General features: G+C 49.3%; 7 protein-coding genes across 7 annotated transcripts; 4 read left to right on the top strand and 3 right to left on the bottom strand.

Moving 5' to 3' along the window:
* Positions 1 to 126: 126 nt before the first annotated feature.
* N7443_007149 (uncharacterized protein) lies at positions 127 to 834 on the top strand (the record flags this gene model as incomplete). Its single annotated transcript, XM_056887205.1, has 1 exon — positions 127 to 834. The coding sequence occupies one exon, from the start codon at positions 127 to 129 to the stop codon at positions 832 to 834; it is 708 nt and encodes a 235-aa protein (XP_056738896.1).
* Positions 835 to 1,047: 213 nt separating this feature from the next.
* Positions 1,048 to 2,965, bottom strand: N7443_007148 (putative MFS quinate transporter; the record flags this gene model as incomplete). The annotated part of the gene is made up of 5 exons (XM_056887204.1): positions 1,048 to 2,124; positions 2,174 to 2,248; positions 2,294 to 2,371; positions 2,436 to 2,625; positions 2,688 to 2,965. 5 exons carry the CDS (start codon positions 2,963 to 2,965, stop codon positions 1,048 to 1,050), a joined length of 1,698 nt encoding a protein of 565 aa, XP_056738895.1.
* A 1,883-nt stretch (positions 2,966 to 4,848) lies between these two features.
* N7443_007147 (glutathione synthetase) lies at positions 4,849 to 6,569 on the bottom strand (the record flags this gene model as incomplete). Its single annotated transcript, XM_056887203.1, has 4 exons — positions 4,849 to 5,682; positions 5,733 to 6,287; positions 6,349 to 6,435; positions 6,489 to 6,569. The coding sequence occupies 4 exons, from the start codon at positions 6,567 to 6,569 to the stop codon at positions 4,849 to 4,851; spliced, it is 1,557 nt and encodes a 518-aa protein (XP_056738894.1).
* Positions 6,570 to 9,124: 2,555 nt separating this feature from the next.
* On the top strand, positions 9,125 to 10,344 carry N7443_007146 (putative endo-1,4-beta-glucanase; the record flags this gene model as incomplete). The annotated part of the gene is made up of 2 exons (XM_056887202.1): positions 9,125 to 9,335; positions 9,398 to 10,344. 2 exons carry the CDS (start codon positions 9,125 to 9,127, stop codon positions 10,342 to 10,344), a joined length of 1,158 nt encoding a protein of 385 aa, XP_056738893.1.
* A 599-nt stretch (positions 10,345 to 10,943) lies between these two features.
* Positions 10,944 to 11,147, bottom strand: N7443_007145 (GNAT family N-acetyltransferase; the record flags this gene model as incomplete). Its single annotated transcript, XM_056887201.1, has 1 exon — positions 10,944 to 11,147. One exon carries the CDS (start codon positions 11,145 to 11,147, stop codon positions 10,944 to 10,946), a length of 204 nt encoding a protein of 67 aa, XP_056738892.1.
* A 1,573-nt stretch (positions 11,148 to 12,720) lies between these two features.
* Positions 12,721 to 13,008, top strand: N7443_007144 (uncharacterized protein; the record flags this gene model as incomplete). The annotated part of the gene is made up of 1 exon (XM_056887200.1): positions 12,721 to 13,008. The coding sequence occupies one exon, from the start codon at positions 12,721 to 12,723 to the stop codon at positions 13,006 to 13,008; it is 288 nt and encodes a 95-aa protein (XP_056738891.1).
* Positions 13,009 to 14,086: 1,078 nt separating this feature from the next.
* Positions 14,087 to 14,862, top strand: N7443_007143 (NPP1 family protein; the record flags this gene model as incomplete). Its single annotated transcript, XM_056887199.1, has 2 exons — positions 14,087 to 14,282; positions 14,339 to 14,862. 2 exons carry the CDS (start codon positions 14,087 to 14,089, stop codon positions 14,860 to 14,862), a joined length of 720 nt encoding a protein of 239 aa, XP_056738890.1.
* Between the last annotated feature and the right edge of the window lie 171 nt (positions 14,863 to 15,033).

The following is a 15,033-nucleotide window of genomic DNA, read 5'->3' as shown; positions in this document are numbered from 1 at the left end:
TGCAGAGGGGCAAGACTTCCGATAGCATAGATCCTTCAGAGAAACAGGCAATCGCCAAGTTTGTGTTCTTATTTATATTGCACCATGCCGGCCGCATCACTACATCCATCCACCTTGACATTCGCAATGGCCCACGAAGACTCCAAAGGCCGCTCCGAGGCGCCACCGCCTTATTATTCCGCATCCGAATACCCCGTGGACGAGAAGTCGGATGCCGAATTTGTCCTTCCACGAGAGTCGGATGAGCCTGGGTTCGCAGTTTCGTCCACTTTGTCAAGGGGACTCCAGGTGCCTTCACGGACTTCGGCCTGCAGCTCGGGATTTGACTTCCCTGAAGAACTCACTCGATACGGGATATCACAAGAACATTGGCGCCAATTTACACAAGCAATCAAAGACGAAGCCAAGCTCTCTCGGCAACAATGGACCACGGTGATCGGCCGAGGTTTCGGGACGCTTGCCGTCGGCGGCCTCATGATCGGCTTCCTTAGCGCCTTCCCAGCTCTGCTTGTCGCTCGTACATCCCAGAAAAACCAAGAACGACGGAACTTGATTGCCAGTATGGCCGGTGCACGTGGAGAGCATCTTACACGTCATATCTTGCATTGGAATGAGACTTTCTTCCGACCTCGAGGGGTTTTGATCCGTGTCGACCTGCCAAATGAATATCTCGACGATATGAAGAGTATGGATCTTCATAAAAATACCAAAAAGCCTCGATCCGATCAAGAGGCACACCAGAAAGCAGCCCTGAAGGCACGGATTGTGATTATCCCCTTGGACGGGTCCCCTGGGGCATCTGGGAGCACTTCGAGACGAGAATCGTACGCATGATCGGGGCTCCAAGGTTACATGTCCACCATGACTTCAAAGATCATTCATGGTCATGATGGGCTGAAAAATATGGCGTTAGATGGGTGGCGAGTGATTGGTAATGGATGGTGGGTCTTTTACATAGCTCAATCTTTTGCATTTCTCATGACTGCATGTTGCATAATACGTAGAAGAAAGGCATGGGGTTCCAGATGAATTCATAAAGCATGGCTCTTAAACTCGACTGGCTACATCTTGTCTCTCGACGTGCTGAGTAGTTCCCTGGGCCTCCATTGCCTCCATCTTTTCGTTAATAACCAAATCACGCTCATCGGCATCTTTGTTACCATGCAAGCCGATCCTATACCACGGCAGGGCAAACAGCTGATCCATGCTCTCAAGACTCCGGCCTGCGGTCTCTGGCACACTGAACCAGACCCAGAGTCCACCGATGAGGGTCACCACACCGAAGAACCAGAAGGTTCCCTTAGGACTGATACCGCCATCTGCGGCGGGAAGAAGCATGTTGGGCACCGCGCGAGAGTTACCGTACTGGTTGGCAAAATGCAGGGTCATGGCTAGGGAGGTTGCAAGCGCACGGATACGGAGGGGAAAGAGCTCAGCAGTCAAGAGGTACTGCATCGAATTCCAGCCAAGTGCCCACCCAAAGCCAGAGACGTAGATCATGGCGATCGCGCCCTCGCTCGCGCCTTTCTTGTTGGCGGGTACCTTGTAGCCGTCCACGGTGCCTATTTCAGGCACCGCCGTCAAGAAACCTGCAATGTAGATCATTGAAATGGCCTGCAAGGTAATTCCCAGGAGCAGCGCGCGTTTACGACCGATGACATCGACCAGGAAGAGGGCACAGAGGATAGCAGCAGTCAGTTTGACAATACCAAAGATAGCAGTCACCAGCAGGTTCTCGTTGCTTCCCGTGATGCCCAACAGTTTGAATAGATCTGTGGCGTACACGGTGATGGAACCAGCACCGGACCACTGCGACAGAATCTGGGCCGTCAGGGCAAGATAGAGACGATAGAGGTTGGAGGGAATCAAGAACGTCTCCTTGATGACACCCAAAGGACCAGATCCCATTGTTGCTTCCATCTCAGTCTGGTGCGCTGTTTGAATGGCGTTGAGCTCATGCACGACGTATTCATGATCGACGGGGAGACCACGCACACGAGCCAGATTAACAAGCGCCTTCTCTTGCTGGCCACGTTTGACGAGGTATCGTGGGGACTCATATTGCAGGAATGACAGAATGAAGATCAGGCCGGCAAAAATGATATGGAGGCTGGTGGGAACCTCCTGCATGTTGTTAGTATCATGCTTAGCATATTATCTGGAAAGGTCTCACTTGCCCATCTCTTGTGTGTATGGTCGCCCATATTGACTTGGCAGCCATAATTTGCGAAGTAGGCCAAGACGATACCTAGGAGAGAATAGGTTAGCAAGCAAAATTTCCAAGAAATGGAACCGGTTGGCAGAAATACACACCGAGGTAAACAAAACCCGTGAAGACGCAGGTACAGAGACCTCGAATAGAGGCAGGAGACTGAAGCTGTTAGCATTGCGAATTGGACTCGAGTTGAGTCGCTAATAAAACCTGGGGGACTCACAATCTCTGCAAGATAGACAGGAGCAACAACCACGGTCTGTCCAACACCGAGACCAGCGATGAAGCGTCCTGCGTACACGGCCCCGAGGCTGCCGTTATTTCCCATGAAGATGGCGATTCCAAGAATCCATAGCAGACAGAGTTGTCGAGTTGCCCAGATACGGCCGATGCGGTCACAAACAATGAATGCACTATGACGAGAAGCATGAGGATAAATCAAAAATTTGAGAGCACACGAGAGGCTTTCACTTACAAAAGAGCCCCTCCAACGGATCCGATCTGCACCATCGCAGAAACATTCGCTTTGATGTTGGTCTGCTCGACCTTGCTGTATGAACTGTAGTCGATGTATCGTTGGAAGTCCTTGGAGTTGAAAGCACCGGAAATCAGACCCTCGTCAATACCTCGCGCAGCTCCCATCAAACCAAAGGAGGTGACAGCGAACCACAATCTCCAGTTGAATATCTCCTTGGGCTCTCCCAAGTTCTTCAACCGGAAGATGTTGACTGGCTTTTTGGCTCCACCTGCCATGATGGCAACTTCTAGAATATGTATCCCGGAAGATATCAAAAGAGCACGGAGTGAGAACGGAGACAATGAAGAAAGAGGCGAGGAATGGAAGTGGGATGAAAGTGACGCTGTTAGACACCTTTTAATAACTGTACGATGCTGGAAAAGTCTCCGCGTGCTGCGGGGAAAGTTCAAGTGAATACAGGGGGGAGGGTGAACAAAGAGTTGCACAACAATACTACGGGCCGGGGCAGAAGCCTCGGTGCCGGTAATTCGCATCCTACATGATGCTCTATACGTACAATGCAACCCAGGGAATTAAGTCTCCGGCCTCCCACGGTGTCGTGAGCCGACTATCGGTGGGACAAAGGACGGGATCGGCCAAGGCCTGGAGAGCAGTGCCAAGGGAGCTTGGATCCCGGGCTAATTAGAACTCGGCTTATTATTCGACGATCCCGCCGCCAGGCTTTGTTTCTGACAGGGATGTCAACCAAGTCGACCACATGGCCGATGTCTTGGCCACATATGAGTTCGGTGGCTGCACTCCGGCCCTCGCCTCAAGTGACTGACATTCAAGTGATCTGTTGGTGAGGTAACGATGTGAGATTATGATGCTCCCGACTCATCCCGGATGTTAAGCCAGGAAGATAATCCATCCAAAGCAACCTAGGGTTCGGAGAATGTCCGCTGCGAGGCGCATGCGAGCCGCTTTGCCAAGAGTTGGTCTCTGCGGGGGCGAAACTGGGGAAACCCGGCCATTACAGATATTGAAACGACCATTGGCTTCCCACTCCATGTCCTTTACATGGATTGGACAGAGAGAATAAGCCATGTGCTTGGCGTGCTTAGCGTGGGGTGCGGAGAAGCTTTGGCGTAAGGCCCATCGCCCCGAGATCTATGCTGCGCGGGGGCCAAAGGTTTGAACAGAGTTGCGGATGTCGACCTTGGCACTGGGGGCCACCGAGACATATATGCCTTACCTATACTGGCGTTTCTCGCTAGTTAATCCCTTTTTTCTGCCGGTAGCGGGATTCCAGCTCTCTGCGCTGCTTTCAATTTCCGTAAACCGGAATTTGATTGCCCAGATGCTCGCCCTCGGAGTCGCTGTTGGCCCGACTACTTATTTATAAACGCCGAGCCGAATGCACCTCGGGCACCCTAAGGAAAGTTCAAGAATTAACGGCCTCGTAACTTTCGAAGAGAACGAGTGAATTTAATGGCAATAGCTCATGCATTGTACAAGCCCATGCATTGTACAGGATACAGGACATGGTGGGCACGCAGGGGATTGGACAACCCTTTTGGTTGACCGCGGGCTTCGTTTCTACCTATCGGCTAACTTTTCTTGGATTTTTATTTTACCGAGTCAAAGCATTCACGTAGAAGCACGTATCTGTCCGACCTCCAGACCTTATTCAAATCCAGATGAATCATTTCATGCCCTTTGGCTTCTGTATGGTCTTGGGAACATACCTGTAGATTTAACTCGGATAAAACCGTCGAAGTTCTACTAAGGTACCACCAAGGTAATACCTATATCTAGAAATTATGTCCGATTCCACATTTCTCTTTCGGAAAGTCGTTGTGGTCATAGACAGTGCGTACATAATTGGATTAGCAACCTAAAGCTTCTCTCTTTTAAAGCTGCATAGGTGAGGCTAGGATCGTTGATCTTGTCGATGTACCGCATGATCTCGCAATTTGCCCAGATAATTTCCTCGCTGGCTGGATAATATATCCAGTTTCTCGAGTACATCGAAATTTTCACTCAGTCACATTTGGGGTTTTTTCTTCGATTTTAGTAACGATGGTAGAGCGAAAGCTATAATAAGTAGATACAAAATACCGCTACTTGGGGATATTCCCGAGCATCAGCAGCGCGACGGAGATTTCTAATCAAGTGGTCAAATATCAACCAAGCGTGGTGTGCCAAAGCAGCCATACCCCTTCACTACACTCATCTCGTCAATATCGGCGTGCTTGGTTTTGAATGTCCAGCCTGCAACCGAATTATGCAGCATGTCACAGCCGCCGTCGCTCGGATTCGCTTTCCAAAGACAGCATCCGAGGACACCAAGCTCCGAGACTACGTCTCCACTATCGATCCCTGCGGAGCTCATCAAGATATTGGACGACATCGGAGGATCGATCTGCTTCATTAGAATGTACTTCGACCACTGAGATTCAGGGACCGAAGCCAAGAAGCCAGGAATCTCTTCTCCATAGACGTTGTTGCCTCCTCCTTCTAGGGACGGCTTGAGAATGTAGCCAACAGAATGTTCCTTATCGCGGACTAGCTCGCGAGCATACAGACCAGCGTCTGTTTTGTCTAATGGATAAATGGGGACAAATGTCTCACGAAGAGCAGCAGCGTCTGACTTGGAGAGAAAATGCTCTAGAGCGCCTGGCAGAGTGAGAGCCTGCTGGATTTTTTTGAAAGTGGATATGTGGCCCAGGATGGAGGGACATTTGATGGCAGCTGACTTCTCCAGTTGAAGACGTGCCTCATAGCCGGTCGGATTGTACTCCTTCGCTTCATAGCCGGCCCGTAGGTAAACGACCGAAATCTCTATGGGATCTTTCGATAGTAACCACGGTGGTTGAAATAGGAGTTCTCTATTTTCGGTCAAACGTGTATATTGAAGCAGTTTCGGGCCCCAGTCGAGCCGATAGGTTGGCACTGGCTCTTCTCGGTTCCACAGGGCATATTCGATTGGCCGTTCATCGGCAATATTAAACTGGAAAAGTTGTTAGAGGAGATGTTGACTTTAAGCTGGCAGTGACCCACATTATACGGCTGTACAATGAAAAGCACCGCTGTTTGTTTTGCCAGTTTGCTTCTAGGTTCGCCGTAAGTTCTATGGGCCAATGCAAGGCCAGACGCGATAGACTCGATATTCTTATTCGCAGGAAGAGACTCGACGTCAAACGAGCTATCATCCACGTTGTAAGCACCCATCTGTGTCAGATAGTGATGCATGTTTGCTACTTTGTTTGCATGTGATCCACCCGAGCAGGAGAAACTGTTGAACTCGACCTGTTTCAAAGTCGTTTCAGGTAAAGCTTTCGAGGAGGGCACTGAGTCCAGGTCCTCATCGCTCAGGTGAAGCATGTAATCCGATCGGAATATACCCATAGATATATCTTGAACAGATCCTGATTTCTTCGCGGCTTGATGGATCTTCCAGAGGACATCTGCGAGGGGTTCAGCCGGTATGAGATCTCGAATGGCATTGAAAATCCAGGCTTCATCTTCTCCAACGGAGCAATAAAGTCGGTTGTAGATTTCTTGGACGTCCAGGGCCTGTGAGAAGCGTGCGCGAGGAAACAGGGTGGGAAAGCACTAGTGCATTTCGACGCCGTGTTAGTGACCTTGAAGCATTGGATTTTTCGATTTTACTGACGGCAACTCCAACGGGATGACTGAGAACAGTGTGTTCTATCTCTGTGTCAATGACTTTCAACAACGACCCATGGTTGATCTGCCAATCCTGCTCGCCGATTAGCTCTCAATCCTAGAGATCTTTCGCAACAACATGGAAACCTTTATTTCGGTGACAAGAGAGTATAGTTGCTCATCACTCAGATCAGGCGGGTATCTATCTAGTCGCTCCGGGGGTGCCATGTTGGTGAAAAGGTGAGAGGTGAGCTGTCAAGATCTTTGTTTTGAGCTGAACGGCTTCTTTTGGGGGCTATTTTGTCCGCTTTCGGGCAAAATCGCGGGCTCGGCCGATCCTCGCCACGACGCGATTAAGTTGTGGCGGACAAGGAGGTGACGTCTACGAATGGAAAATACATCCTTCGAGTAATTTCTTTATAATGCTACGGGCTTTCGTTACTTGCCACCCTTTTTGCGCCAATTATTTCGGTCGTCTCACGATCTCTTTTAAGAATTAATGCGTTCGACCGGTTAGGTTGATCGGACAGAATCAATACCTGCTCTTCTTCAAAGAACAACTCCTTCCCAAGGCGCATCGCCATGGTATCACACAGTCATGAGGATTGCCTCCTTAAGACCCCGATTAAATTTGCGTGCAGGCCTGCGATTCCACAGGGTCGCGTTATCCGTCGGAAGAAATGACGCTGCAATCACATTACTGGAAGAATGTTTTGATTATCATTCCCATCGTCGGAACAATCATGGCAACAATATTTTTCATCCTTCGTCTTTACTGTCGCTACTTTGTAGCACATAAGCTCCGTGTTGAGGACCTTCTGATGGGAATGGGCCTGCTCTGCACATACGGCGTTGCCATTTGTGAGATATACTGTGAGTATTTCGAGTCGATTTTCCACACGGGCGGTGATTTAACCCGATCAATAGCGGCCATACACGGTATCGGGATCGGCAAATCAATATTGGTATTGCCTCGCGAGGCAAGACAGCAAATTACCCTAGTAAGCAAGTCTCTCGCACCGCACGAAGCAATTTCTGACCTCGATGACTCAGGCCAACTGGATTCTGGTTAAGTTCTGGCCCTCAGCGCAAGTCTTCGTGAAACTTTCAATTGTATTGTTTCTCCGCCGATTACTTGGCTGTAACCGGCGTTTTCGACATGCGACCACTACTGTCATGGTGTTTACCGTTGCCTGGGGACTGACTGCTATTATTGGAAATACGTTGCAATGTTGGCCAGTTCAGTATTTCTGGATAAAACATATCCAGGGACACTGTATGAGTGGACAAAACACTTTCTATCTCGTTATTGGATCGTTGTCAGTGGTGGAGGATGTGGTCATTCTCTGCCTCCCCTTGCCAATTGTATGGGGGCTGCACATGCCCAAACGGGAAAAGATAGAGATGACTCTTCTTTTTTCAGTCGGCTGCTTGTGAGATGTTTCAAATTTTTCTTTGTTGATGCTGGGGCTAATCTGTACGCTTCGCGCAGAGTCTGCATATTCAGCATCCTGCGAATAGTGGAACTCAAACATTATCAGACGGATAACTTGAGTAGTGAGTGCCCTTAATCCATCCAAAAAGCAGTGTGCTGATGTCATGTGTAGTGAGCAGCTCGTTGAATTTGATCTGGACTATTTTGGAATTAGACATGGCAATCATTTGTGGCTGTCTGCTACTAATGAAACCCTTATTCCAACTCTGTGTGGGGTCCCTCCGGAAAGGCGTCACAAGACTGAGCGGTGATTCCCGTCCCAGTAACTCCAGCGGAATGGTCCTGCCTAAGTCTTCGCTTCGCGAATCTGGGACGAGTGAATCAGGAGTTCAAGCAGACTTCAGAGCCGCCGTTCAATCGGCCGTGAGGCAAGTGTAGGAGAAAAGATACGGTTGAATGGTCACGAGGAGAAAGCCTGATTTGAAACGAATAGAATCCGTCTTGAAATTATATCAATCGACAAGATTGTCAAAGGGTGAACGAACGTCACTCATGGAAAAGCCTCGTATTAGTCTCCCATCAGTGTCCGTACGTTTAGTATCTTTTTTTCCCACTTAAATTGGGCTTCAATTTATTTCACGTGAGGAATAACTAATTTTATTGAGTAAGATCTTACAACTAACAAGAACTTCTCTCTAAATGACACAAAAACAATTTTGGTTATCTTCTTAGCGCGGGCACTTAGGAGGTGGCATGCTCAAATGGGGTCACTTTTTAGTTTGTATGCGGAGAGAGCACCCTGAAACGACAAGGGTTTATATTAGGAACGATAAAAATGTTCAAGCATGGGATGAACGCCTCTGCTGACCTTGGGAGATTATCCTGGGCTAGTGCAGCAGAAGTCGGCGCCATGTTTTACCACGGGCGCTAAGCCGAATTCCGATTTCTCCGTTGTCTGAGGATTAAACAAGGGGAGGATGACTTCTCAAATTATTGGACTGCAATTGGTGTCTCCAATGACTTATTCCATCGTGGTGTTTCGTTTCTTTGTCTCCATCCGCCCAGTCCAATCTGGATGCGGGCTATGTGGATCACCTGTCAGTGGCGCTCTCTTTGATTGAAGCATTGTTTCGTGGAATCCATCGAGGCGTTCGGACTTGTGCCACGCCATCGGTTAAATGATTTGAGAAATGTATTAATCCCTCTTGGATTGATACCGGTGTTTGAGAATAGACAGGTTTTGTAGTCGACAGCGAGAGTCACCGAGCAATCTACGAACATATTTAAGATGGATCGCCCAGCTGCCGAGGATGATCGTTTCAAACCCATATATTCCGCTCTCGCCAACATGTTCAATTGTAACCTAGCCAAGATGCTCTCGGTCATCAGTCCTCTCTTTCTATCCACCCTGGTGGCAGGCCACGGCCATGTCACTAACATCGTCATCAACGGCGTTTCTTATAATGGATGGGACATCGGTGTGTATCCGTACGAGGCCGACCCTCCTACTGTAGTGGCATGGGGAACACCAAACACTGGAAATGGTTTCATTTCACCGGGTACGATCTTGATCCCGATCCCTTTCCACGACTCTTTCCTCCAATTATTAACCATTTCTCAGATGACTATGGGAACCCGAATATTATCTGCCATGAGAACGCAACCAATGCCAAGGGATATGCGGCAGTGACCGCGGGAGATAAAGTCAACCTCCAGTGGACGGCATGGCCTGATTCTCACCATGGACCAGTGATAACCTATCTTGCCAACTGCGGTGATTCCTGCGAAACTGTTGACAAGACGACACTTGAGTTCTTCAAGATTGATGGTGTAGGCCTTGTATCTAACTCAGCTGTGCCTGGGACTTGGGCTGATGATCAGCTGATTGTCAACAATAACAGTTGGCTGGTTGAGATTCCTCCCACTCTTGCACCAGGATATTATGTTTTGCGGCACGAAATTATCGCTCTTCACAGTGCTGAATCTGCCGATGGCGCTCAGAACTATCCCCAGTGCTTCAACCTTCAAGTGACTGGTTCCGGAACGGCCTCCCCAGCCGGTGTGTTGGGTACAAAGCTATATACAGAAAAAGAGGCGGGCATCCTGGTGAACATCTACACTTCACTCTCAACATACGTTGTACCTGGGCCAACCCTCTACAGCGGTGCTGTCTCTGTCACCCAGTCGAGCTCGAGTGTTACTGCGACTGGAACGCCTACGACAGGAATGGATGGCACAAGTGCTAGCACTGAGTCGTCTGCTGAAGCAAGCACTTTAGCAAGTGTAGTATCCACCTCAAGCTCAGCTGCCATCGCCATTCAGGAAACGACTATGGCTACTACCGTGAAAGTCGTCAGTACCACTAGCACCATCGCCCCTACTGTCAATACCGCAAGTATTACCAGCACTCCTCTGGTCACCACTGCCGTACCTTCCGACTCCTCAGCGCAGTCACTCTACGGGCAATGCGGAGGAATTAATTGGACTGGCACCACTGCCTGCACCACACAGGCGACCTGCTCCTCGGTGAATCCGTATTACTACCAATGTGTTGTAACTGCTGTCTAGCACAAGGAATTTATTGACCTTTTCTTGAATTGTTAGCGTTAGCCTGATTTCGAGTCATACAGGCGCCCCAACGGCAAATATACTTACGAAACAATTGTTTATAATATAGATTGTATATTCTCCATAATAAGAAGGAGGAGGACATAGATCCTGCTTTAGTCGTGTTTGTCGCGTTCCGATTGGATACAACCCCTGTACAGGGGGTTTCCGCCGCAGGTTGTTTTCCCGACGCGATGGGATTCTCTTCGGTGTTGGGGAATTCGAACGAAGCGAACTTTTTAGAGTCAGAGGGGTCGTAATGCAGGGCCTCTGCCCATCGAAGTGCCGATATACCTCACCGTTGCCTTTAATGTTTGAGGAGAGCCGGCATCAATCCCAGTGCCCCAGGTTGCTGACTCGGAATCCCGCTCCGTTCGATGGCAACGGACGGATCTCTCCACACTCGATCAGGATGACATGGGGCCTCCAGAAATCGAGCCCGAGTCAACTTGCACAGTGATGAAGTAGAGGTGCAAAATAGAGAATGGTGATGAATGTCAGACTATGTAAGAGAAACAGGACCGTATACTCTCGTCATGCTTTGCATTGTTCTTACCTTGCTATGATTTGAGAACCATGCCCAATTCACCGGGCGCCGAGTTCTTGAATCCATTCTTTTGATACAACCGTCGTCCAGCCTCATCCGAGAACAGTGAAATGTACGGTTTGCCATCGGAAGGAGCTTCCTGGTTGATTTTCCGGAGCATAGACTTCAAGATCACATCTCCAAGTCCTTTTCTCTGGTATTCAGGGTGCACAACCATGTCAGCGATGTGGAAATACCTGTGCCCTTCTCGCTAGCTCTAGCTTGCTATTTCTTTACTCTGGTTGCAGTCTTTATGATCCAAATGAGGAAATGACAACGATGTGAAACCCCAATTTTCGAGGCCGCGCTTTAAGTTTTGGAGTGACGGCCTGCTCTTGTCAGGCTTTCCTACTTCTGGATTATGACCAGGGTGTGATGTCCGGCCTCAGCGGGGCATATAATTATTTTGAAAAGGACTCAATCATCCCGGTGCTGACTTTAAAGGCGACACCGTAGCTCTTCACGGCGTCACTTCACCAAGTGTCCGGTGTTTGCTTCCATTTAGTCTGTACTGGCCGAGTTAGATCGGCTGCATTCTAGGCTCCACATATGTTCAATCATCGGTGAGATCCTTGGCCGTCGATAGATGCTAATCGCTGGAGATGTTTGGGCAATGGCATCAACAGCTCCACGGCTCCCGTGTCCCAGGCAAAGTGCGCGCTTGCAGAAATTTGTGGCACTTGTTGACCTGGTGTCAACCCTCACAGTGTGGCCTCGCTAGCGTGAGCCTACGGGAGGACTTGGGATGTCAACGGGATCATGTGGAACAAGCTTTACTAGTGAAGTAACTAGCGAAGCGAGCTTGACCTGGGTGATAGTTTCAAACGGGGTAGACACTGTAGGTGGCCACTTAGTCGTGGAATTCCCACTTGTGTTAGGCAAGTACCAAGGTAGTTCAAATTTTATCGGATGTCCGAGGTTGCGAGGTTCTTCAGTTGCGATGCGCGAAGACCTGAAAATAGACCTTACAAATTGATAGAGTCAACCTTGGAAGATTTGCTCCTATCAAGAGCAAAGATCTTCTCTTCGCGCTCATTTTCACGTTTTCAACAATTTTCACTGGTCACGTATTTCCAATCCAGTGTTAACGTATTCCCTCAATCCAAGCATCTCCAAAGCTGCCTAAGCTGGGTACCCAGATAATGCGAAATGTAATATCTTGCGCCTTTCATCCAAGATAAATATTAAAATCGGACCTCCGGTGCGCTTGTGCGCCACCCTAGGGACTGAAAATTCCTTTCACAATCCATGTGTGGTGACAATTTAGGGATACCTAATAATTTCAGCACTTGAGTAAAATTAGAATGTTCGGATTGCCCGAGGTCTAGCCCACAATCGCAAAGCTTGGACCGGTGCACACCGAGGCGAAGCAACCATGCCGTCTTGGGGCAATCTAAATAGTGTCGGCTAAAAGACGGAATATTGCGAGGTGGAGCCCAACAGTCGGAATGATCGACCACATGGCAACCCCTGACATTTCTGTTGGATGGCAGCTGCATAAGTCAAGAATCGTGTGCAGGAACGGAGCCGTGACCATCCGAGCTATTCCTTTTGCGGGGTCGCTTATAACGCGCCCTGTCGTGATGTCTCCCTAAGATCGGGAGATGATCGCCATCACGGGAAATCGTAGAACCGTGGAACATTGGAAGCCGTCAGACCCGTCCCACGGGTATATAAACATCTATGACATGAGGATATCTAAGTAACGAGTCGCAGTTATTAAGACGACACACCTTGCACTTCATTCCACCATGCGCGTCAACCCAGCCACCGCCCTTGTGGCATCCCTTGCCTTCGGGCCTGCCAGCGCGATCAACATTATCTCATCCAATGACGACGGCTGGGCCGAGGTTAACATTCGCACCCTTTTCCAGACACTGACAGATGGAGGCCATTCAGTTGTCGTCTCGGCGCCTGCCGAAGACGAGAGTGGAACTGGTCAGTTACATGCCTCACCTGCTCCTCATTTACTACACCCTACTGATCGTACGCGTGATCGCTGCAGGCTCATCTCAAAAGACCCCGACTGCCCTCACTGAACCGTGCGAATTCAATAGCTGTCCATCTGGCAGTCCGGCTATCGGATACAATGCGTCGGAGCCTCATCTTAACTATGTCAACTCTTATCCGGCAACATCGATGAAATATGGAATCAACTCCATCGGCCCTAAATTATTTGACGGCGCTCCAGATCTTGCTGTTACTGGCCCCAATGTGAGTCTGAAGTAATAGGGCAGTGGGATTTTTTGCTTAGTATTCTAGGTTGGCAACAACATCGGCTTGGAGGTTTTGCTCTCCGGGACTGTGGGGGCTGCTACTTATGCAGCGCACAATGCAGGAATCCCAGCGATCGCCTTCTCCGGAGCAACGGGCTCCCAAACAGCCTGGAACGCATCATCGACTTTCCCAGCCTACAGTCAGGTATATGCTGACCTTTCGCTTAACCTGGCTGATGCTTTGGTTGCTTCGGGAACGCCGTATCTACCAGACGATGTACGTATTCACTACCATGGACGGTTCCTGTCTGCTAATGAAGTTTATATGATAGGTCTGGCTCAATGTCAATTACAAATCTGTTTCCTCTGATTGCATCGTGGCAGATGGCTTTTCCTTCATCTTCTCGCGCATTCATGTTGCGTTGCCTCTTATCACACCGGACGACGTAACAACATGTGGTAGCTCGCGTCTCCCCAGTGAGCTTGAGGTTTCGTTGAAGTCTGGCTGCTACGCTAGCGTGTCTGTAGGAATGGCTGACACCAAGGGTGACGCTAATGCCACAGTGCAAGCGGTGGTTCTCAATAAATTGAGTGACTTGCTTACCTGTCTTCCTTGATTGGTGGAAATTGGTGTCATCCATATATGTGCCTATTTAAATATATGGCCAGATGATCAAATGAATGAAAAGTCCTCGGCATACAACCTCGACAGCGGGCCCTGATGGCTAAGAAGAGCATGTGCAAAACAGTTCCTCTCACTGGCTTACACATAGTAAACGGTTGAATCTGGGAAAATGTGTCGAGTCTATAAGCATCTAGCGTAAATGCGTAGGGGTCGGTTAATGAATCAAGACGTGAAACCTGATCTTACAGGCGAATCAAGAATTGTACAGAACCCACGATGATCATAGTTGCTCAAGTCTTTGCGTGCCTCTTGGCCCTTTCGACCCTGCCTTTGGCAATCGCTCAACCCACTTTGTCGCGCCGAGGAACTATTGGCTCTGATGAGATCGTGGGATTCGACCAGACTGTTCCTTCCGGGACCGTCGGCGATGCTTATCTTGCCTATCAGCCCTACCTATACGTTGTCAATGGCTGTGTTCCATTCCCAGCGGTAGACGCAGAGGGAAATACCAAGTAGGTATCTGTTAAGACAACAATGACTCCGGCGCTAACAATATTAGCGCCGGTCTGGCCACTACTGGTGCTTCCGATGGCGACTGCAGTAGCAGCACTGGCCAAATTTACGTCCGGGGTACCAGCTCTGGCGATTACTACGCGTTGATGTATGCCTGGTACATGCCGAAGGATGAGCCATCAGATGGGCTTGGTCACCGCCATGACTGGGAAGGTGTGATTGTCTGGCTTTCGGACTCGACGAGCACGACGGCTGACAACGTCGTTGCTGTATGCCCGTCTGCCCATGGTGGCTGGGATTGCAGCACAAACGGATATACCCTGGATGGTACGGCTGCATTGATCAGATACTATAGTGTCTGGCCAGTTGATCACCAGTGCGGCTTGACAAGCACTGTTGGGGGTACGCAGCCATTAATCGCCTGGGAGTCCCTCCCGACGGTCGCCCAGGACGCGTTGGACACCACCGATTTCGGATCTGCTATTGTCCCATTCATTGATGCTCACTTTGACACAAATCTGGCAGATGCTACCTTCTGAAGATACAAGAGTGATCGTAAGACGTATGTTTGAAGTTGGTTCTATCTCAAGAGCGTGCACGTATCCTGAGCGTCAAGCGATTCACCTATACTTGTCTTTCTTGCGATGACTTCATAACCCATGCCAAATTACTCGAAAGCGTCAATGAAGGAAGCCTAAGAAAGGATATTA

The sequence above is a fragment of the Penicillium atrosanguineum genome, assembly GCF_028827265.1.
Source record: "Penicillium atrosanguineum strain IBT 20685 chromosome Unknown utg000006l_segment0_segment0, whole genome shotgun sequence".
NCBI classification, from domain to species: Eukaryota; Fungi; Ascomycota; class Eurotiomycetes; order Eurotiales; family Aspergillaceae; genus Penicillium; species Penicillium atrosanguineum.
This window is presented reverse-complemented; position numbering and strand designations above follow the sequence as displayed.